We start from the raw sequence: 23,843 nt of genomic DNA, 5'->3' as shown, positions 1-23,843 counted from the left end.
CGCGGGGTTATGGATATGTAGTTGGGTAGTCTGGGGGTCATCATGGTGCTGTGGGTATCCGAGGTGTGGGGACTATGTCTTCTGGGTGAGTCTCCTGGTGGAGCATAGCTGTTGACTAGACCTTGGCTTGGTCAAGTGTGCGTGGGCACTGGGGGTTACAGTTGTGTGGACTGGGGGATGTGGGTGGTGCAGGTGACATGATGTGGATGCCACGCACTGCGACCGTTGCCCCCAGGGCCGAGGTTTTTGGGGAATGGCAGTGTTGGTAGCAGGTGCTCACCACATTGGTCAGCTGGGGCTGGAGCAGCTGTGTTCCTTGCAGGGGTGGATGGATGGTGGGTCGCACCCTTATGGAAACTCATGGGCCATGTTGTCCTTCGTTCGGCTGCTCAGCTTGTTCTGATGACCCTTGCATGGTAGACTCGGTAGAGGTGCGGAGCTGTCATAGCCAAATGTAGTGGTGTGGTGATAGTCACCATTGGAGGCGGATCCACATACCTGCCAGTACCATGGGACAAAAGGCAATTTGGTGAGTTTGGTAGTCCCAATGGGATAAATTTTGGGATTTTGAGGGTGGATGGCACTTTGGACCTGACCAACTGGCAAATACCTGCACATCAAGGTAGAGGTGAGTGACTTGATGTTTACTGTCCCAGGGTTCAGTACTTGCTTTTGGAAATTGGGGACTTGTAATTTGGAGTAGGGGGCGGGTGAGAGTGATGGCATGGCCGGTGAAGGGATTGAAATGTGTGCCACATAGTGTCTTGTGGGTGGCGTTTGTTTATGTGTAGAAGTTTTGTGTTTTCATGTGGCCGTGAGGATTGGAAATTGAGTATGAGTGATTATTCTTGTGATGTGTTTGGAAATTTAAATGTGAATGGGGATTTCACATAATGGAAGCAGGCCATGGCAACATATTTTTGTGACATCTTCTGGGAAATGTGGTGGAGAATTGAATGGCAGCGGGGAAGGAATTTTTTTTGTGGATTTTGTGGGTGGGGAAGGTGTGTGTTTCCGCAGGTATGGAACAAGCTCTGGAGGAGGGATGACTGTGGCTCCCCTCTGCAGTAATTACCCCTGGCAGCCAGTGGTGTCTGGAAATTGGAGCCCGTTGGTGGTCGGGTCTGTTTGGGCGCCCTGGGGTGAGAGACTCCCGGCGACCCGTGAGGCTGCAAGGAAGGCAACGGAGCCTGGTGTATGGAGACCCCCACCGGCGGGGTGACAGCGTAAGGAGCTGTTTGGCTGTCACGGGGCCAAGAGGTAAAGGGGGTGGGGGCGTGAAGAAGGTGTAAGTCGGGGGACTTGTTTTGGGACTGCGGGCACCACAGCCTGAAGTGGCCCCACCATCTTACTTGTGTGGTACCTCCCCGCTGCCTCGTAGAAACGCACACACATGTGTATGACATCTGTGCCATGGTCCTGCAGTGGGGTGAAATAAGTGCTTTGTGTGATTTTTGTGTTGTGATGATTTTTGGAATGTGTATGAATGTGTATGGTTTGTGTCGAATGAATGTGTGTTAAATGCACCGAGCCATGTCACTCACCTGTAACACCAGGACAGGGCCCACGGAAATTTGGGGTGCATTGGGATGGCCCCGCAGGTAACGTTGAGTCTTGTGGCATCCACCGGGGGACGCGGTCTGTAGGAAGGGGTTGTATAAATGTTTATTGGAATTTTTCGAATTTTTGCAAGTTTGGTTAAGTTTTGTGGTGAAGTTAGGTTTTTGCGTGTTGTTTTTCTCTTCCTCTCCAGGAGCCAAACTTCTAATCTAATCATTGTACATATTTGAAATGTGATGGTTGTTTAAGGGGGTAGCATGTTTCGGAGAATAGGTAGGTAGCTTCGGCTCGCTTCCCACAACCCTCCTGATTTATTTCATAGGTTAATTAAGTGTGAGACAGTAAGTGTTAAGCCTGGAATGGTAGCACCTGCAGTGAACCTTGCAGGGGCTGCGGTTCCAGGTGTGGGGCTGTGTTATGAATTTTGGGGTAGAGTGATATATAGATCAGGTAGATCTGTGTCAGTGTCATGCTCCGACTGTCGTGAAGAAGAAGAATCACCCCATGTAATAAATAGAGGACCTGTTTAGCCAGAATGTCGGATTAAGTGTATATTCGTCCTCGTCACAAGGGGGCGGGGCTTGTTAACTAGATTAGGGCATAAGGGTAAATTATCCCTTGTAAGTCTTACCCTGTGTGATCTATCCTTTGTCCCGTATGGCACTACACCAATAGACACTGGACAGGCCCATTAGCACACACTAATTAAATCCCTCTCACCATAAAACTCACCGGAAGAAGGGAAGTACAGGCAGGAAGCGCCCACACATTCCGCCAACATGGCGAATAAACATGGACAAGCAGACAATAGACACGCCCAGAGGGGCAGCGATTGGATGAGACACCACCAATAGGGAGATGAGGCAGGATGAAGCCGCCAATTGGTAGAGGGAGGGGCAAGAAGCTTCCCTCGGGTTGGTGGAAGGAAGGCCGAGAAGGAAGCAGAGGACCCATTGGCGAAGACCATGGAATAACATTCTGAGGTCGAGAGGTGACGGACTGATTGATAGGGAGGACAGCTGATGTCACAAGACGGCCAATAAAAGAATTGGCTGGCCGGCATTTTGCCCTTCTCGTTCTGGATCCCTCTTGCACTGGACCTTCTGTTTGCCCTAGACTTCCCTTGCGTTCTTGACCCTGGACCCTTGCTCGCTGGATGACGACGGGCGGTGGAGAGACGGTGGAGCACTGACGATTCTCCTTCCCTGCGTTCATGTACGTGACCTCGCGAGCGATCGCGCGGGGACGTGAGGCTAGCCGCAGCAGTGTACGCTGGCCTTGCAGTGCGGAGTGAGAGGTTCCCCCCAATGGAGGCCTGTTTCGTGCCAACGACCAGAGGTTCCCGCCAACGCCACGGACGACTTTTGGAGACCCTGACGAGACCCCACAAGCCGCTCGAAGGCTAAGTGCACTAAATAAATCACACAACGGTTCTTTTCATTTAATTATCCCTTCGTCTGTGTGTAACTCTGGTGTGGGGATGAACCAATATAGAACCTTTATTTAACCGGCGCGTTTCTCTTCGCCGTTTAACCGGCGTGTTTTTCATTGTTCTCGGGTTCCACAAAATAAACTTGTTTATTTTTGTACATTTTAATTCCGTTTTTCGTGTGAGTTCATTTCCTACATGATCAGAGCTGCCAGTCCTGCCACGCGGGACCGACAGGTAAAAGCTTCCCGCTTCTTCTTCTTCTCTCTTCTACCCTGCGTAGATACAAAATCCGTATTTGAACAACGCCTCGAATAATGCTCGATTTGCTATCCGTGACGTTCCCGGTATTAACTGAGAGCAGTCACACGACAATACATAGACACACACACATATATACATACATACATGAGAGTAGTGTAGTGTGAGGGTGTTGTTGAGTGAAGTGTAGTGTGAGTGTGTTGTTGAGTGAAGTGTAGTGTGAGGTTGTTGTTGAGTGAAGTGTAGTGTGAGGGTGTTGTTGAGAGTAGTGTTGAGAGTAGTATAGTGTGAGGGTGTTGTTGAGTAGTGTACTGTGAGGGTGTCATTGAGAGTATTGTCTTGTGAGGTTGTTGAGAGTAGTGTAGTGTGAGGATGTTGTTGAGTGAAGTGTAGTGTAAGTGTGTTGTTGAGTGTAGTGTGAGGTTGATGAGAGTAGTGTGAGTGTAATGTTGAAAGTAGTGTAGTGTGAGGGTGTTGTTGAGTGAAGTGTAGTGTGAGTGTGTTGTTGAGTGTAGTGTGAGGTTGATGAGAGTAGTGTGAGTGTAATGTTGAGAGTAGTATAGTGTGAGGGTGTTGGTGAGTAGTGTACTGTGAGGGTGTCGTTGAGAGTATTGTCTTGTGAGGTTGTTGAGAGTAGTGTAGTGTGAGGGTGTTGTTGAGTGAAGTGTAGTGTGAGTGTGTTGTTGAGTGTAGTGTGAGGTTGATGAGAGTAGTGTGTGTGTTGTTGAGTGAAGTGTAGTGTGAGGGTGTTGTTGAGTGAAGTGTAGTGTGAGGTTGTTGTTGAGAGTAGTGTAGTGTGAGGCTGTTGAGAGTAGTGTGAGTGTGTTGTTGAGAGTAGTGTGAGTGTGATGTTGAGAGTAGTGTGAGTGTGATGTTGAAAGTAGTGTGAGTGTGTTGTTGAGAGTAGTGTGAGTGTGTTGTTGAGAGTAGTGTGAGTGTGTTGTTGAGAGCAGTGTGAGTGTGATGTTGAGAGTAGTGTGAGTGTGATGTTGAGAGTAGTGTGAGTGTGATGTTGAGAGTAGTGTGAGTGTGATGTTGAGAGTAGTGTGAGTGTGATGTTGAGAGTAGTGTGAGTGTGTTGTTGAGAGTAGTGTGTGTGTGTGTGTGTTGTTGAGAGTAGTGTGAGTGTGTTGTTGAGAGTAGTGTGAGTGTGATGTTGAGAGTAGTGTGAGTGTGATGTTGAGAGTAGTGTGAGTGTGATGTTAAGAGTAGTGTGAGTGTGATGTTGAGAGTAGTGTGAGTGTGTTGTTGAGAGTAGTGTGAGTGTGTTGTTGAGAGTAGTGTGAGTGTGTTGTTGAGAGTAGTGTGAGTGTGTTGTTGAGAGTAGTGTGAGTGTGATGTTGAGAGTAGTGTGAGTGTGATGTTGAGAGTAGTGTAAGTGTGATGTTGAGAGTAGTGTGAGTGTGTTGTTGAGAGTAGTGTGAGTGTGATGTTGAGAGTAGTGTCTTGTGAGGTTGTTGAGAGTAATGTAGTGTGAGGGTGTCGTTGAGAGTAGTGTAGTGTGAGGGTGTCGTTGAGTAGTGTCGTTGAGAGTAGTGTCGTGTGAGGGTGTCGTTGAGAGTAGTGTCTTGTGAGGTTGTTGAGAGTAGTGTAGTGTGAGGGTGTCGTTGAGAGTAGTGTCTTGTGAGGGTGTCGTTGAGAGTTGTGGACTTGTGAGGTTGTTGAGAGTAGTGTAGTGTGAGGGTGTCGTTGAGAGTAGTGTCTTGTGAGGTTGTTGAGAGTAGTGTCGTGTGAGGGTGTCGTTGAGAGTTGTGTCTTGTGAGGTTGTTGAGAGTAGTGTCGTGTGAGGTTGTTGAGAGTAGTGTAGTGTGAGGGTGTCGTTGAGAGTAGTGTCTTGTGAGGTTGTTGAGAGTAGTGTCGTGTGAGGGTGTCGTTGAGAGTAGTGTCTTGTGAGGTTGTTGAGAGTAGTGTCGTGTGAGGGTGTCGTTGAGAGTAGTGTCTTGTGAGGTTGTTGAGAGTAGTGTAATGTGAGGGTGTCGTTGAGAGTAGTGTCTTGTGAGGTTGTTGAGAGTAGTGTCGTGTGAGGTTGTTGAGAGTAGTGTAGTGTGAGGGTGTCGTTGAGAGTAGTGTCTTGTGAGGTTGTTGAGAGTAGTGTAGTGTGAGGGTGTCGTTGAGAGTAGTGTCTTGTGAGGTTGTTGAGAGTAGTGTCGTGTGAGGGTGTCGTTGAGAGTAGTGTCTTGTGAGGTTGTTGAGAGTAGTGTCGTGTGAGGGTGTCGTTGAGAGTAGTGTCTTGTGAGGTTGTTGAGAGTAGTGTAATGTGAGGGTGTCGTTGAGAGTAGTGTCTTGTGAGGTTGTTGAGAGTAGTGTTGTGTGAGGGTGTTATTGAGGGTAGTGTAGTGTGAGGGTGTTGTTGAGAGTAGTGTCGTGTGAGGTTGTTGTTGAGAGTAGTGTAGTGTGAGGTTGTTGTTGAGAGTTGTGTAGTGGTGGTGAGTATAAAGTGTGGTGTCGTTGAGAGTTGTGTATGGTGAGTGTAAAGTGTGGTGTGAACATGTTCCTTGTGATAAAACGATGTGGTAAAGATGAAACTGTTTATGTAATTGTAATACGTAACACCTTGGCTGTTTCACCTGAGCCAAGGTGTTGGCTTGGGGACGCTGAGCGTGTTGTTGGTGGTTGAGTTTGGGCTAGGTGAGTGGGAGGGTGACCTGACGCTCTTTAAAACCCCCAATAGTTTCTCATCTTCATCTTTGTGCTCAACATGGCCCGAGACATGGAGGCACGACCTGCAGGCATCTTCCTCCTCATGGCTATTCTGATGGTGCAGACACAGGTAAGAAGGATAAGTACGAAGAGGCAACCCGACCATGTCTGTATTCACATTTATTAATTTGTTTGTAATAATCCGAAGTTTTATTTAATTATTAATCATCATCATCTAGATTCTAGATCATCGTGAGTGCACCGTGTCTCTTTATGGATCACGTGTTACCGAGGCAGTCTCTTGGTCGGGTTGGGGTACGCTCGGTGGTTTGCCGTTGCCTTCCTCGCATTCATTCGGGGTAGGAATTTGTTGGTGTGCCAGCGATAACTCGCCTCCACTTCGCGAGAGAAACCCTGGGATCTATAAGGTCCACTAACGATAATTGCTGGCAGACGATGTCCTCTGGCCGAAAGTCCATCCCCACATGGTATAAATTAATATTTGCATATTGATCTAGTCAAACTTTTGTTTTGTTACACTAGACCTATAGAGCATTTCTTTAAAATATTTCAGATTTTTTATTTGGTTTCGACCCCCCCAACCCCCCTCTACAAGGATCGGCTAAAAATGGGTACCCCCTCGAATATGTTGCTTTGGCTAAATGTGAGATTTTTAGAATTTTATAAAAGTAACAAAACTTTCTTCGAGTAATTCAGGTATTTTTATTCCAAAAATGGCCGATAAAAGTTGGTGGGATCAAAATTGGAAAATAGTTCGTTCAGTTAAAAAAAAAATTGGCTAATAAGGTAACCAACGAACCAAAATATGATTCAATCATGGCCTTTGTGAAGCTGGACTGTTATGTCGGTGTTAGCTTGAGTCCAATGGCCAGGGACATCAACTTCGGTATCGTAGGGGATAAACGCCGGGGTGTTTGCTGCAAAGATGTTTCCAGTGGAAGTCGCAGTGGTTGTCTGAGTGGAAGTCGCAGTGGTTGTCTGAGTGGAAGTCGCAGTGGTTGTCTGAGTGGAAGTCGCAGTGGTTGTCTGAGTGGAAGTCGCAGTGGTTGTCTGAGTGGAAGTCGCAGTGGTTGTCACAGTGGTCGTCTGAATGGAAGTCGCAGTTGTCGTCTGAATGGAAGTCGCAGTGGTCGTCTGAATGGAAGTCGCAGTGGTCGTCTGAATGGAAGTCGCAGTGGTCGTCTGAATGGAAGTCGCAGTGGTCGTCTGAATGGAAGTCGCAGTGGTCGTCTGAGTGGAAGTCGCAGTGGTCGTCTGAGTGGAAGTCGCAGTGGTCGTCTGAGTGGAAGTCGCAGTGGTCGTCTGAATGGAAGTCGCAGTGGTCGTCTGAATGGAAGTCGCAGTGGTCGTCTGAATGGAAGTCGCAGTGGTCGTCTGAGTGGAAGTCGCAGTGGTCGTCTGAGTGGAAGTCGCAGTGGTCGTCTGAGTGGAAGTCGCAGTGGTCGTCTGAGTGGAAGTCGCAGTGGTCGTCTGAGTGGAAGTCGCAGTGGTTGTCTGAGTGGAAGTCGCAGTGGTTGTCTGAGTGGAAGTCGCAGTGGTTGTCACAGTGGTCGTCTGAATGGAAGTCGCAGTGGTTGTCTGAGTGGAAGTCGCAGTGGTTGTCTGAGTGGAAGTCGCAGTGGTTGTCTGAGTGGAAGTCGCAGTGGTCGTCTGAGTGGAAGTCGCAGTGGTCGTCTGAGTGGAAGTCGCAGTGGTCGTCTGAGTGGAAGTCGCAGTGGTCGTCTGAATGGAAGTCGCAGTGGTCATCTGAATGGAAGTCGCAGTGGTCGTCTGAATGGAAGTCGCAGTGGTCGTCTGAATGGAAGTCGCAGTGGTCGTCTGAATGGAAGTCGCAGTGGTCGTCTGAATGGAAGTCGCAGTGGTCGTCTGAATGGAAGTCGCAGTGGTCGTCTGAATGGAAGTCGCAGTGGTCGTCTGAATGGAAGTCGGAGTGGTCGTCTGAATGGAAGTCGCAGTGGTCGTCTGAATGGAAGTCGCAGTGGTCGTCTGAATGGAAGTCGCAGTGGTCGTCTGAATGGAAGTCGCAGTGGTCGTCTGAATGGAAGTCACAGTGGTCGTCTGAATGGAAGTCGCATTGGGCGTCTGAGTGGAAGCCGCAGTGGTCGTCTGAATGGAAGTCGCAGTGGTCGTCTGAGTGGAAGTCGCAGTGGTCGTCTGAGTGGAAGTCGCAGTGGTCGTCTGAGTGGAAGTCGCAGTGGTCGTCTGAGTGGAAGTCGCAGTGGTTGTCTGAGTGGAAGTCGCAGTGGTTGTCTGAGTGGAAGTCGCAGTGGTTGTCACAGTGGTCGTCTGAATGGAAGTCGCAGTGGTTGTCTGAGTGGAAGTCGCAGTGGTTGTCTGAGTGGAAGTCGCAGTGGTTGTCTGAGTGGAAGTCGCAGTGGTCGTCTGAGTGGAAGTCGCAGTGGTCGTCTGAGTGGAAGTCGCAGTGGTCGTCTGAGTGGAAGTCGCAGTGGTCGTCTGAATGGAAGTCGCAGTGGTCGTCTGAATGGAAGTCGCAGTGGTCGTCTGAATGGAAGTCGCAGTGGTCGTCTGAATGGAAGTCGCAGTGGTCGTCTGAATGGAAGTCGCAGTGGTCGTCTGAATGGAAGTCGCAGTGGTCGTCTGAATGGAAGTCGGAGTGGTCGTCTGAATGGAAGTCGCAGTGGTCGTCTGAATGGAAGTCGCAGTGGTCGTCTGAATGGAAGTCGCAGTGGTCGTCTGAATGGAAGTCGCAGTGGTCGTCTGAATGGAAGTCACAGTGGTCGTCTGAATGGAAGTCGCATTGGGTGTCTGAGTGGAAGCCGCAGTGGTCGTCTGAATGGAAGTCGCAGTGGTCGTCTGAGTGGAAGTCGCAGTGGTCGTCTGAGTGGAAGTCGCAGTGGTCGTCTGAATGGAAGTCGCAGTGGTCATCTGAATGGAAGTCGCAGTGGTCGTCTGAATGGAAGTCGCAGTGGTCGTCTGAATGGAAGTCGCAGTGGTCGTCTGAGTGGAAATCGCAGTGGTCGTCTGAGTGGAAGTCGCAGTGGTCGTCTGAGTGGAAGTCGCAGTGGTCGTCTGAGTGGAAGTCGCAGTAGTCGTCTGAATGGAAGTCGCAGTGGTCGTCTGAGTGGAAGTCGCAGTGGTCGTCTGAGTGGAAGTCGCAGTGGTCGCCTGAGTGGAAGTCGCAGTGGTCGTCTGAGTGGAAGTCGCAGTGGTTGTCTGAGTCAAAGTCGCATCATTTTTGTCCCCCGACGCACCGCGGAGTGAAAGGGGGACTATGGTTTTCCCCTCCATCTGTGTGTGCGTGCGTAAGCGAAGGACCGAATTCTAATTTGGTGTGTGGGTGCAACTGGGCATATGGAAGAACCCTATTGAAAATTAGGTCGCCACGTCAAAATCCAAGATGGCCGCCGCCATGTATGTCTGACGCCATGTATGTCTGAACCTTGTGAGCGGAATATCTTGAAAAATAAGCGAAGTACCAACTTCTAATCTGGTGTGTTGGTGTATCTGGGCATAAGGAAGAACGCTATTGAAAATTGCGTCGCCACGTCAAAATCCAAGATGGCCACCTTGCGTCTTCTTATCTTCCCCCATCCAAAACCTTGATCTTTTCTATCCCCGCTAATTTCACCCCAATTCCACTTTTTTGAAATACCAACTTCTGTCCTAGAAGTCCTTGGTGTCCTTGTGTTTTATACTTCTCCCACCCCCCCCCCCCCCGTCTTCCCACGCCTCCTCCCCCCAAGCCCTCTCCCTCCCACACATCTCCCTGCTCTTAAATGTTGTGTGCTCTCAAGTGTTTGTGTGCTTCCCTTTGTCTTGTCTTCCGCTCCCTCTTTTTATATATTTTGTTCGTCTGGTTGATTTGTTTGTGAAGTAAATGTCAGCTCTTTCACGAGCCTCGATTCAGTATACAAAGGTCAGTGTGCAGGACGCCTCTCTTTAAACAAAATGAAAAATCCGAAATATTTCACAGAAATGCTACATAGGGGTAGTGTAACAAAACAAAAGTATGACTGGATCAATATGAGAACATTTTTCAAAAACGGGGCGTTTGATGGACCCAACTGGAGGGTTGTGCACATTGATGCCTCGTCTTGCCTGTGATACAACAGAATCCCGAATGGATGTTTATAGCTGGGTCGAGATTTGAACCCAGGCTGGACATCTCAGAGGCGAGTGTGTGTGGGTGTACTTCTCGGCTGTCCTGCCAGCCCCGAGTAACACTGCAGTATAATGAAGAACCAGTTGATAAACATGTACACCGTGGGTTTTTAGCCACCATTGGGTTTAGTCCGAAACGCGCTTTTGGATTTGGTCTCGTCCGTGTGTGCATCCACAACCATATCTCGGGACATGTTTACACAGATTTTGTTCATACTTGGCAAAAGACAATATATGATGGTGTACATATACACATCATTTTGTTTCATGATGTGTTCAAAGATGGCCGATTGGCGGCCATTTTAGTTGAAAAAAACCCGATGTTGAAAACGTCCTCACCAATTTCTCGGACATGCATTTACCGATCTTGTTCAAACATGGCACACAGATATCGAATGAAGGCTTACACACGCATGCCATTTTATTTTCATCATGCATGTCATTTTATTGTCATTACATTTTCATGTGCACCGCATATTTATTTTTTATGTTATCGGATACAAGATGGTCGACTCGTGGCCATTTTGTTACTTTAACCTTAACGTGTCCCCAACCATTTCTCGACATGCAAGGTCCGATTTTGTTCAAATTTGGCACAAAGACAATACATGAGAGTTTACATGAGCAAAATATTGTGTTTTGTAATCCGACCAGAGATGGCTGACTGATGGCCTTTAACTCCGTACAGAAAAATTACAAAAAACACGGGGACTGTGACATTTTACGTCTTTTTTTTCCTCCTTGTTCATTTGAGCCTTCTCCCCAGCACGGGACAGCCGTTTCCATGGTGTGTCAGGTAAACAGTGGTCATTGTGCAGGACACCTCTCTTACAACAATGTGCGTAACATGTTCCAACTCATGTCATTAGTGGTGATCACGTGTGCTTATGTCGAACATTCATCTTAACTATTGCTTTCCTCTTCATGCAGAGCATCCCGTGGCTCCCTGATGGAGATGAAGGTAAGGCTTGTTTGATGTATTCTCTTCATATCGCGTTCTATCACTTCAATGCTACTCCAGGGTGCGTCAATAATTGCCACACATCTTCCTAAAGTCTCCTCTACCCTAACCGATACCCTCAACTTCCCTCACCACACATATTCCTAAAGTATCCTCCTCTACCCTTCCCCTCACCACACATCTTCCTGAAGTATCCTCCTCTACCCTTCCCCTCACCACACATCTTCCTGAAGTATCCTCCTCTACCCTTCCCCTCACCACACATCTTCCTGAAGTATCCTCCTCTACCCTTCCCCTCACCACACATCTTCCTGAAGTATCCTCCTCTACCCTTCCCCTCACCACACATCTTCCTGAAGTATCCTCCTCTACCCTTCCCCTCACCACACATCTTCCTGAAGTCCCCTCTACATCTTCTCTCTACCCCTCAGCTCCCCTCACCACACCACTTCCTGAAGTCGCATCTACTCCTCTCCTCACTACGCTCTTCTCAAAAGACTTTATCTCCTCTTTCTTTTGTCTTTCTCACGAAACTAAATTCATCTTTCTTTTCTTCTGCCATCAATGTATTGTGTGTGTGTGTGTGTGTGTGTGTGTGTGTGTGTGTGTGTGTGTGTGTGTGTGTGTGTGTGTGTGTGTGTGTGTGTGTGTGTGTGTGTGTGTGTGTGTGCGCGTGTCTAGACCATCGTTTTTTTTGAACATTTCAGCTTTTGTCGTCAAATATTTTACAACCCCTTATAATGATTACGAGTGTGGATCGAGCCGCAACACTCCCCTCACCACACGTCGCTGTGGAGGCACGGGCCTGTTTTAACTGAGGATAATGACCTGACTGGTGTATATCATGACAACACAGAGACTCAAGTTCAATCATAATGCAAACATTTATTTTGTACAAATGTATTTGTAATATTGGTTATATTATTTATTTGTATTCTAAAAAGGTGCAAGTGGTCTAAAACACTAAATGGTCAAGGGTCCAAGATGGTATAATCCATCTAAATTCTAAAGCATCTTATGGGTCTTAGGTCTTAAGGGTCTTTTGGGTCTTCGGGGTCTTTTTGGTCCCCTGGGTCTTTAGGGTCCTTTTGGGTCTTTTGGGTCCTATGAGTCTTTAGGTACGTTTGGGTCATCTGGGTCTTTGGGGTCTTTTGGGTCTTCTAAATATTCTGGTTCAACTGGGTCTTTAAGGGTCATTTGGGTCCTTTTGGGTCTTTAGGGTTCTTTTGGATCTTTGGGGTCCTCTGGGTCATCAGGGTGTTTTGGGTTTTGGGGGTCTTTTGGGTCTTTGTGGTCCTTTGGATCTTCAGGGTGTTTTTGGGTCTTTGTGTCTTGGTGGTTTTAAGGGTCTTGGTAGATTTAAAGGGTCTTCAAAGGCCTAAGGAGTCTCAACAGTCTAAAGTGTCGAAAGGCTCACTGATGGCACAGCATCCCATGGATGCATTTTTGTTCCAACAGTACATAATTAGTAGATATACTATGGTCACACCGCCTCACCGATTCACCGCTTAACGGCTTCACAGACTGTTTTTCGGTTTATATATATATATATATATATATATATATATATATATATATATATATATATATATATATATATATATATATACTGTATATATATACATATATACTGTATATATATATATATATATATATATATATATATATATATATATATATATATATATAATACATATATATATAATACATATATATATATATATTTGAAGAAGAAGATGAAGACGTTTTGATCACAAACATAGATACATACATACATAAGCATATACGTTTGCTCCATTATAATAAGATATGGAAAAAAAAAAAAAATTGGGTCAAAATGTGAAAGGGCAAAGTCGTAGTTACTATAAATAGCCCTTATTAACCCTGTAGCGTGTCCAGCATGAGATGCCCGTTTTTTAAATCGTTTCCGTGTTTCTTTATTTATTTACCATTGAGTTACATTGTGTGTCTGTCTGTGCTGATTGCAATGGGCCTGATCAACCACATCTGACTGATTTTACAAAGATAATATTTGGGAAGAGCAGTCGCTCTCTTTCCTTTTTGTACAACAAATTCCCTTGGGTTGAATAAATCTGTTCACCAAAATTTTGCGTTCTGCTTTCCTTGACGTCACTTCCATTCAGAAACAAATTAATCTAAGCTAAATATTTATTTTTCAAAACATGAATGAAAAAGTGGAAATGCTTCAAACGTAGCGAATAAACTAGTTCAGTAGCAATGAACCTTCGGAAAGTCACAAAAGCTCCTTTGAGAAAAACAGGGATTTTTTTTGGCAAGGGTTTGTGACATTGCCTCTTGGCTTAGCATTTCATGGGCATGATGAGGGAAAGGAAGCTAAAATGAAAGGGAATTTCCTTGAAATTTGTAATTTATTTCAAATTATGACAAAACTTTCAAGAAAATGGAGGCTCACCCTAACCATTACCCTAACACTGACCTTTAATTTCATAACAAAGTGCTACAGATCTGTGCAAATTTAGTTCGCAAATAAACTGCAGGAAATGAATAAGACCGAGATTTTTGCTATAATGGCAGACGAGGCGAGATCGATCGAGACAAAGAAGTTTCCGGTTTGTATTAGATACGCAGAAAACCTCGACGTCAGAGAAAGGTTCCTGTGCTTTGTCAACTGTTAAACTTCCAAAAATGAGGAAGGCATTTATACTGCCATTGAGCATCCTTTGGAGCCAAATGGATTGCAGAATGTTCTGATAGTTGCCCAATCTCGCGATGGTGCTGCGGTCAGGACAATTTGTACCTGGGCCGAGATTCAAACTCAGGCCAGCAGCTTTTGAGGTGAGTGTACGTACCGCCAGGTCATCCTGCCAGCCTACATTAAAGTTAAACTGCATTTATGATTTCACGTACACTAACACTGTATTTATCGCTAACAAGCGGTAAATTTGGAAGGCAGACCAAGTTACCCATTGGCATGGAGTATCGTATGGATGACACAGGAGAAAATGGCCGCTTATTCAAATGTCTACAAAATGATATGCTTAAAAAGTTACTTTAAGTTGAAGTCATAAGTAAACATTCAAAAGCCATACCTCTTATTCTTCGACGTTTTCATAACTAACAAGAATGAAATAGATGCCAAAATACATCGGTGAAGTACCAGGTCGACAGATCGCAAAATCGACGATTTGTTCATCCACAGAATTGTTGATAAATGGCATCGAGCCTTGCACAACAATGGCTAAAGCAATTACTATGATTCCGTTGGAAGAAAACGACAGTCTTTCTTGGGTATTGCATACATAACATAACATAAAAATGTTTTAATCAGATTTTAAAAAGAATACACCACAAAAGAGCACCAAGCGATGATGTTTCATTGGCATGACTACGCACGGCCTGGTTTTACACTCTCGTAGAATATGGCCACCGTAGCTTTGTGAAGATGGTACAATGTTTCGTTCCAATTTTAATCACCAATCAGGGTGTCATACCTGCAGCCTGTATCGTTTCCCAAAGGAACCAAGTGTTCAACATATATATATATATATATATATATATATATATATATATATATATACAGTACATACACACACAGTGCCTCCATAAGTATTGGAACAGTGAAGTAAAATTTGTTATTATTGCTATATACTCAAGAAATTTGGACTTAGGAATGTTGGTTCGTGCATTTGTTCGATCAAAACATCTCATCGACATCCCATCAGTGCTTTTGAAAGACCGACATCTTTACAGACGCAAACTAATACTTGAGTTGTCTATCTGCAGAATTCAACGATATAGATGTCATCTTCCTGGTGGATGGCTCTTCAGACGTGTCTGAAGATGATTTCCAGTTGCTCAAGCACTTTCTGGTTGGTGCTGTTGGCGCTCTGGATGTGACTTCAGAAAGTGCTCATGTGGCCATCGTCCAGATGGGAGGCCCAGCTCAAGTGCAACGTTTTCTGAACTGCTCTGAACACAAGGATCAAATATTTTCCACGATCAAAGCCATGAAGAAACTTGGTGGATCCCGAAACTTAGGAACAGCATTTGAACTTACCAGGTCACTCGTGCTGGTGGCCAGCCATGGATCACGTTTACAGATGGGGTCACCTACGGTAGGCATGGTGATTTGCAAATGGTTGTGGAATATAAACCAGTCTGTTGGACCATGGATGATAACTCAGAATGTTAGTCCATGGATGATAAATGTACAATGTCAGTCCATAGATGATAAACCAGAATGTTATCCCATGGATGATAAACCAAAATGCTATCCCATTGAGATAGACCAGAATAATGGCCCATGGATGATACACCAAAATGTTATCCCATGGATGATAAACCAGAATATTTTCCCATGGATAATATATCAGAATATTAGTCCATGGATGACAAATGTAGAATATTCGGCCATAGATGATAGACAAGAATGCTGGCCCATGGATTATAACCCAGAATGTTAGTCCATGGATGATAAACCAGAATGTTATCCCATGGATGATAGACCAAAATGCTATCCCATGGATGATAAACCAGAATGTTATACCATGGATGATAGACCAGATTCCTGTGGAGTATTAACCAAGATTCTACCTGTTGTTTAATAAACCAAAATACCAGGATTTTGTGTGAATTCCAGGTTTTTTATCAAATTAAATTTTAAGAAGTTTTTAAAGGGTGGTATTTGTGTACCTGCTGTTGTTTCCTCAGGTTGTAGTCTCTCTGGTCACCGGTCCACCTGACGATGACTTTCAAAGATCCGCAACCATTTTGCACTCGCTCGGTGTGCGTCTGGCTGTCCTCTCAGTGAGCGAAAGCAACAGTTTGGTTTCTGCTGCGAGTTCTCCAACTCTCGTCCGCAGCTTTAGTTCATTTCAAGATCTTCAATCCTTTGTCAAATCTTTCCACAAGTTTTTGTACCAACCAGGTGTGCTGTAGTTTTTTTTAAATACATTTTTAAATTAAAATTCCAACCCTGCCACCGAGGCATACACCATTGCTCATTGCTCAAACATCACTCAGGGGGTTGGTTTGCATTCACACTTTTTGATCTCGTCTTGATTAAGTTTAGAACACTTGCTAATCTTTGGCAACACAAGCAGCTTGCATAATTATACTCACTTCTTTTGTTTGAATGAACCACCAACAAACATCGACAAAAACTTATAATCAAACAACTGTTTTCTCCCTTGCATCGAGAAGCGTACTTTGATGATGAGGATCAATAATTTCCATGCATCATGATGCCATATTGGGTTTTTACTTTTATTACGAGGAACACTGCTGTGTGAAGACTATGCAACCAATTTGTTTTCAACACTCCTCCTCTTCTTCTTTTTTAATGAGGGACCTCAAGCGGTCACGTGGGGAGATAGGCTCCAGTCTCACTGACCTGAATGTGCAATGCATGGTGTGCGAATGAAGGTAGTAAATGCTGCAGAGAGCATGGAATTGCTCAATAAGAATTAGAGCTTTACCAGTCTCGACCTAGCGGTGTCCATTCGGAATGTTGATGTCGATAACAGCAGGAGAGCAAGGTAGAGTAACAGAAGTGCTAAGTCCATGAAAATGTCTGTGATATGGACCTTTTGACTAAGTCGGACCCTGGTGGATAATGTAAAGGGATTACATAAGTGTTGTTAATTTTAAGCGACTTCCTTAAATTTGTCCAAAACACTTGCGCCGTAATTACGACCATTGCTAATAAACCATTAGGATTTCTAAATAATAATTTTCTGTGCACCAATATTCACTACACATTCGCTATTCATTGTGGTTCCAAATTGAACTGGAACAGCGATGAAGCTAACTCCGAGGGCCTTTCACTCACTCACCGCAGGCAGGTCGGTGGACTTTCTGTCTTCTACCGACTCCTCTCCGGCCTTGCTCCCCCAGCTCTCTCTGTGCTCTGTCCCCCAAATATTCCTACAGGTCGCACAAGATCTGCCTACAACCCTCTTATGGTTAAACTGCCAAAATCAAGACTCTCTGCTCACCTTCACTCCTTCATTCCTCTTTTCTCCCGCCTCTTGAACAAACTCCCTCACTCTCTTCAATCCCACTCCTCCCTCCAGGTCTTTAAAACAGCTGTTCACCACCATCTCTTATCTTCCCCCATCCAAAACCTTGATCTTTTCTACCCCCGTTAATTCACCCCAGATCCACTTTTTTTGAAATACCAACTTCTTTCCTGGATGTCCTAGCAGTGTCCATGTGTTTTATACTTCTCCCACCCACACCCCTCACCCTCTTGCCCTGCCCCCTCCCCCCAAGCCCTCTCCCTCCCACAGATCTCCCGATGTCCCTGTTCTCTGCTGTTGTACTTGTGTGCTTCCCTCTCTCTTCCCATCTTGTCTCCCGCTCCCTTTATCATATGTTTTTTATGTCCGTTTTTTTTTTTTTGTGATTAATGTTAGCTCTTACACGAGCCTCAATCTTGTATACAAAAAATATATATAATAAAATAGAACTCGGTCGAGGGCGCACATACGCATAGCTCGGCCAAGCTGAACACTTTCCGTTTTGGATCCCACTGATACACCCGATCTGCATCCGGATCTCAACTAAAATCGAATCGGCTGGTTGTTCTCACCCACCCAACCTGTCCACGAAGTTTCGTCCTAATCCGTCCACAACGCATGCTCACAGAGAAACAAACACGGGTAAAAACAAAACCTCCATCCAGCTTCCATGGTGGAGGTAACTATATATACCATTGTTTGGTTTTGATACATTTATGAAAAGTATCTGACATCATTTTGAAATGGTTGTCTTCTCAACTACAGATGACGAGGCTGAAATCGTTTTTCTTCTTGATGTTTCTGCTCACGAGGATGGTGTGAAAGCCATGCAGACATTCGTTCTACAGATGGCTCATCGATTCAACTTGGGCCCCGTACGTCTGGGCGTTGTTATGTTTTGTGAGAAGGCCGAGATTCTGCTCCCTCTGGGTATCGCACAAAGTGTCGAGGATGTGGCACTCAAGCTTGATGGTCACCGTTTACCTTGTGAAGGTCTTACCAATACAGGCGCAGCCATAGATTTCACAGTGAACAGTGTTTTGGCACCTGAGAAGCAGGACGTGGCCCAGGTAAGCTACCCTCTTACTGTATCTTCAGTGAAGGAAGCAGATTTTCAAATGTATTCCGAAGCATGTCCCCATAATGAACAAAACAGGAAAGGGAATGTGTTTGTAATAGAGAGCATGATTCTTATCTAAGACGTAAAAAAAAATTATACCACGATGTACACAAGGATCTTAGACACAGGCGGAGGCCATTTGTACTGTTCTGCCTGTACTCAATAAACACTACATTCATTAAATCCATCAGTTTGTCGACTTAGGTTCATTTAGTGAGGGGACGAGGTGGAGAGATGAGGAGAAGTAAGGAAACCCAATGGGGCAGGCTCAGGGACATCACTGGTGTGTATTTTTGTGCTTATTTATTTATTTATTTAATTTGATGGTGGTACAAGCGAAGGTTGATGAGGTTTGTCGGGTGAGTAAGGAACAAACACCGATGGCCATTAAGAATCTCACAACATCCTGCCTCTTCCCTGTGTATTCACATCAATTACCCGTGCTCTTCAAGGTTTTGTGGGTATTATTGTTGTGAAAAGGGGAGCAAAAATTTGAAGAAGCTCAAGTTGTACAGGTACCAGACTATCAGTGTGCAAATGGTCCATATTCTGAATATTTGGTAAATTAATAAGCGAGGTATTGCAAATGTTGCAAAGTTTATTCCGAATACCTACTATCCTGTTAATGACGCCATCACTGACCGGTTCAACCATATTTACCAAAATGTGCACTCTGTTCCTTTATCAGTCGATCGTACTCATCACATTCAATCGAGCCGATGACGACATCTCAGGTGTGTCAGAGCTGTTGGTGCGACATGGGGTGACGCTCTTTGCTGTTGGCGTCAAGGATGAAAATCTGTCTCAGCTCATGAGCATGGTGACCCACGGCGGATATTACTTTCAGTTGTCCCATGCACACCTACTCACACACCTACAGGGAAAGATTCTCAACCTGGCACTGTACGACCACAAAGGTGATGTGTGCTGATGTGGAGTTCTGCTTTGTGTTAGTGAGGTTGAGTTGTCCCGTTTGGTAGTCGTAATTTGCAGTGTCCATTGTTTCTTGTACATCCAATTGTTTACATATTGTTCCATTCAGTGCACTCATCTTGCGCTCTTTTCTTGACTTTACAGTGTCAAAAGTGACAACATTGACCACATTTGGTGAGAATTAGATGAATAGGAAGTTAAATTTTACATTATTGTGATATTTGTATTGCTTTTCCAACCTGTTTTATTTGAGATGTCATTTCGTTCGAAAACCCGCTGGGACATTGCTCTCCTTGTTTTGCCTTCAGCTTCTTTGGTCACTTCAGAAATACTATAATTTATATCCAGATTAACTGGTCTGAACACAATCGTGACATCAGCCTGTTAAACCTCCAAGCCTCCTTTCCTTGTTCCATTAAAACTCTCTTTCTCTCTCTCTTTCTCTCTCTCCGTCTCTCTCTCTCTCTCTCTCTCTCTCTCTCTCTCTCTCTCTCTCTCTCTCTCTCTCTCTCTCTCTCTCTCTCTCTCTCTCTCTCTCTCTCTCTCTCTCTCTCTCTCTCTCTCTCTCTCTCTCTCTCTCTCTCTCTGTCTCTGTCTCTGTCTCTGTCTCTGTCTCTCTGTGTCTCTCTGTCTTTCCCGCCATCGTCAACTCTCTATCTATCTCTATCTCTACATATATATAAAATTTACTAGCTGAATGCACCTGGCGTTGCCCAGGTTCTTTTTGAATGAATGTAATCTTCTGTACATAGGTCTTACTACTATAATTCAGCTTTTACTCACGACCGTAGAAGATTGACTACTATAATTCAGCTCAGCTTTTAATTGCAAAATGGGCCCAGCACGGCCGAGGCTGTCTTAACCGGCCTTGCCACCTCGCCTATAACCTTCATGGGGCCCGTCCCAACATTTTTTGTTTCAGAGGTTTTCTCCTATCTTTCATCGTTCAGGAGATTAGCGTGTGCAGACAAACAAACAAACAAAAACTTTCTTTCATATGCAGTCACGGGAATAGAGCCTGTGATTGATGCTGTGAAGAGGAACAGGTTGAGATGGTTTGGTCATGTGTTGAGGAAGGATGAAAGTGACTCGTTGAGAAGAGTGATGGAAATTAATGTAGAAGGAAGTAGAGGGCGGGGAAGACCGAGAAAGACTTGGGTAAAGATGGTGGAAGAAGAAATGCGGGCAAGGGGGTTAACAAGGAGAGATGCAGAAAATAGGGCAAAATGGAGAAGATTGTCATGGGGACCGCAAGGCTAACCCCCGCTCTAGCAGGGAAAATGGCCTTTAAATGCATGTTGTTGTTGTATATACAGTCACGTGAAAAAGTAAGTACACCCCATGTAAAGTGTGGACTTTTTCAACATATTTCAACATACAGCTATTTGATCTTCATCTATCTATAATTCCAGTAATCTCTGTCTGTCTGTCTGTACGTCTGTACGTTTGTTTGTTTGTCTGTGACCGCTGTTTCTCGACAACTACCGGTCCGATATACTTGAAACTTGCCAGGTATATTGCTGGGGACCCGAGGATGTGCCTTTTCAAGGTTTCATATTAATCGGACAATTACTTACCGAGCTATGTCCAAAAAACGATTCAACCAATCAGAGAGCAGCGAACGATCGCGTGTGCCGAACGTGGAGGACACACTCTGCCTCGGATGGCACATTTGAGAGCGTATTCATTTATTTCACGTTTGCAAACTATGTTGGCGTTAAACTATGTTTTAAAACTAATAAAACCGAATTTGCGATTCATTCGCTTTCCTGCGCGTTTGTGCACGCGATGGCGATTTCTTTACCAAACTCCGGAAGCCGTTCGCTTTGGACCAAACCATTGCATGTAAATAGAGGGGGGGGATTGTCACCACTCGCAAGCCGTTCGCTTTGGACCAAACCATTGCATGTAAATAGAGGGGGGGGATTGTCACCGTACTCGCAAGCCGTTCGCTTTGGACCAAACCATTTCATGTAAATAGAGGGGGGGGATATAATTTTAGATATAGATATAGTACGGGCAATGCCCTAGTCTATCTATAATTCCAGTAATCTCTGTACGTCTGTACGTCTGTACGTTTGTTTGTCTGTGACCGCTGTTTCTCGACAACCACGGGTCCGATATACTTTTAACTTGCCAGGTATATTGCTGGGGACCCGAGGATGTGCCTTTTCAAGGTTTCATATTAATCGGACAATTACTTACCGAGCTATGTCCAAAAAACGATTCAACCAATCAGAGAGCAGCGAACGATCGCGTGTGCCGAACGTGGAGGACACACTCTGCCTCGGATGGCACATTTGAGAGCGTATTCATTTATTTCACGTTTGCAAACTATGTTGGCGTTAAACTATGTTTTAAAACTAATAAAACCGAATTTGCGATTCATTCGCTTTCCTGCGCGTTTGTGCACGCGATGGCGATTTCTTTACCAAACTCCGGAAGCCGTTCGCTTTGGACCAAACCATTGCATGTAAATAGAGGGGGGGGATTGTCACCACTCGCAAGCCGTTCGCTTTGGACCAAACCATTTCATGTAAATAGAGGGGGGGGATATAATTTTAGATATAGATATAGTACGGGCAATGCCCTAGTTTCAACAATATTGATAGATAAAGGTGATATAATATAACAAATATCATGAAACATTTACATTTTTGACTGTAAAGTGAAAATAAAAAACCCTCAGCACATACATACAGGAGGGGTAGGTGCAGACTGGAAGTTTGGGACAATTACACCTCACCACCACGTAATTCAAAACACCTCACCACCATGTCATTCAAAACACCTCACCACCACGTAATTCAAAACACCTCACCACCACGTAATTCAAAACACCTCACCACCACGTAATTCAAAACACCTCACCACCACATAATTCAAAACACCTCACTACCACATGATTCAAAACACCTCACCACCACGTGATTCAAAACACCTCACCACCACGTGATTCAAAACACCTCACCACCACATGATTCAAAACACCTCACCACCACGTGATTCAAAACACACCACCACATGATTCAAAACACCTCACCACCACGTGATTCAAAACACCTCACCACCACGTGATTCAAAACACCTCACTACCACATGATTCAAAACACCTCACCACCACATAATTTAAAACACCTCACTACCACATGATTCAAAACACCTCACCATCACGTGATTCAAAACACCTCACCACCACGTGATTCAAAACACCTCACCACTACGTTATTAAAAACACTTCACAACCAGGGACACAAAAGTTTGAGGGAGTAGTTCAATGACAACACAGACACTGCCCAGATATGTAAATATATAGCTAGATGACTGTACCTGAGTTGCTGTTTTGTCATGGTTTACATCAATCATAATACAAACAATTATATTGCACAAATGTATTTGTAATTTCCGTGATATTACATTTTATAAACAATTTAAGTTGAAGATTTAAGTTGAAAAAAAAAAATGTTTTTCAAAAAAATATTGAAAAAATATTTTCAAAAATTTTCAAACAAAATACCCTTAGGACATACCCACGGGAGAGATAGGTGCATACCAGAAGTTTGGTAGGATTTCACAAAAGTTTGAGTGAGTAGTTCAGTGACAAGACAACACAGACACTGCATATATATATATATATATATATATATATATATATATATATATTGTGGATATGAGAATTGTATTTTTTTTTTGTGTAGTACATTGTAAAATATCACCCTCCTTCCTCCAGTTGTGTATAAAGGTCAAAAGGGCGTCCCTTATTTAGGTCATATACAATCACGTTAGCCAATCATAGATTTCCTCCTTGTTGACAGTTATTTCCTTATTCTGTGTAGGTTGAGGCTCTGTTCCCACTCGTTGACATTCTCCATTGCACCAAGTGAAATAAGGTAGATCCCCTTTCATTTTCATTCCCAAAGCCCCATTCCCAAAGCCTCTACTGCCAACTGCATTCGCCGCCATTGCCCATGTGCTCCAACTCGGAGAAGAAGGGCGTGGCCCGCCCATCGTCATCAAGAGGTGGAGCCAAGAAGCCCCTACGACCAACCAAGAATGAGTGGGTATGGCTCAAGAGGGCGGGGTTATAAAACCCGTTGCATCAGCCCCCACCGAGAGTTGCGCCAGAGACGGCAGATGAGTCGAGACGAGCCCTTGGAGAGAGAAGGGAGACGCGGCCTGAGGTGAGCCAGAGAAGCAGTTTTGGCTCAACCAGCAGTTTTGGCTCCACAAGCAGCGTTGACTCCACCAGGCAGCGTGGGCTCCACCAGGCAGCTTCAACCCGTTACCCCACGGGAACCAGGATCGGCGGCATCGGTGACCGTCGAGGTCCAGCCCGACGTCCCGTGCGGGATCAAGCCCGAACCATCTGCCCCAGCTGAACCTTGCCATTCTTCCTTCCAGTCATTCCTGCCTCCATTCCCCAGTCGTGTAAGTGTGATCGGAGTCTGTCTTTTGTCTTGTCCTTGGGTTTCTAAGTAAGACTGTAATAGGTAAGCTAAGTTTCACTGTGTCCTTCTGGTCCGTCCCTCTTTCTGCCTTTATTTTATTATCCTTCCTTCTCCTTGGTTTCTTTTGGTTGTAAATAGTAATAATAAATCATATTCGTATTTCCTACCTCTTGTCTTCTTCTTCTTCACATCCGTCGTCTTTGTCTTTTCCCCATTGAATACCTGTGGCACGATTTGGCCAACGTTAAGGAATCGGGTTAGTCTTTGTTAACAGTTCGGGCCGCGGCTGCCATCCGCTCGGCATATTAACATCTTATCCGTGGTCACGAACGAAGCTGCTCACCGG

General features: G+C 44.9%; 1 protein-coding gene across 7 annotated transcripts in view; it reads left to right on the top strand.

Annotated features, from left to right (window-relative positions):
• The first annotated feature begins 5,904 nt into the window (after positions 1-5,904).
• LOC137425676 (collagen alpha-3(VI) chain-like) overlaps positions 5,905-23,843 on the top strand; it is a 100,729-nt gene continuing 82,790 nt past the window's right edge. For all 7 annotated transcript variants that reach the window (XM_078776971.1, XM_078776969.1, XM_078776968.1 and 4 more), the window contains exons 1-7: positions 5,905-6,020; positions 10,964-10,994; positions 14,760-15,091; positions 15,687-15,903; positions 17,762-18,066; positions 18,805-19,033; positions 19,194-19,223. In XM_078776971.1, coding sequence (XP_078633097.1) covers positions 5,949-6,020; positions 10,964-10,994; positions 14,760-15,091; positions 15,687-15,903; positions 17,762-18,066; positions 18,805-19,033; positions 19,194-19,223 — 1,216 coding nt within the window. In that variant the 5' untranslated portion in view covers positions 5,905-5,948. The remainder of the gene's footprint in view (positions 6,021-10,963; positions 10,995-14,759; positions 15,092-15,686; positions 15,904-17,761; positions 18,067-18,804; positions 19,034-19,193; positions 19,224-23,843) is intronic.

The sequence above is a fragment of the Myxine glutinosa genome, chromosome 4, assembly GCF_964187855.1.
Source record: "Myxine glutinosa chromosome 4, kmMyxGlut1.1, whole genome shotgun sequence".
In the NCBI taxonomy this organism is placed as follows: Eukaryota; Metazoa; Chordata; class Myxini; order Myxiniformes; family Myxinidae; genus Myxine; species Myxine glutinosa.
Note: the sequence above shows the minus strand (reverse complement) of the source record. Positions and strands in the feature narration are given on the sequence as shown.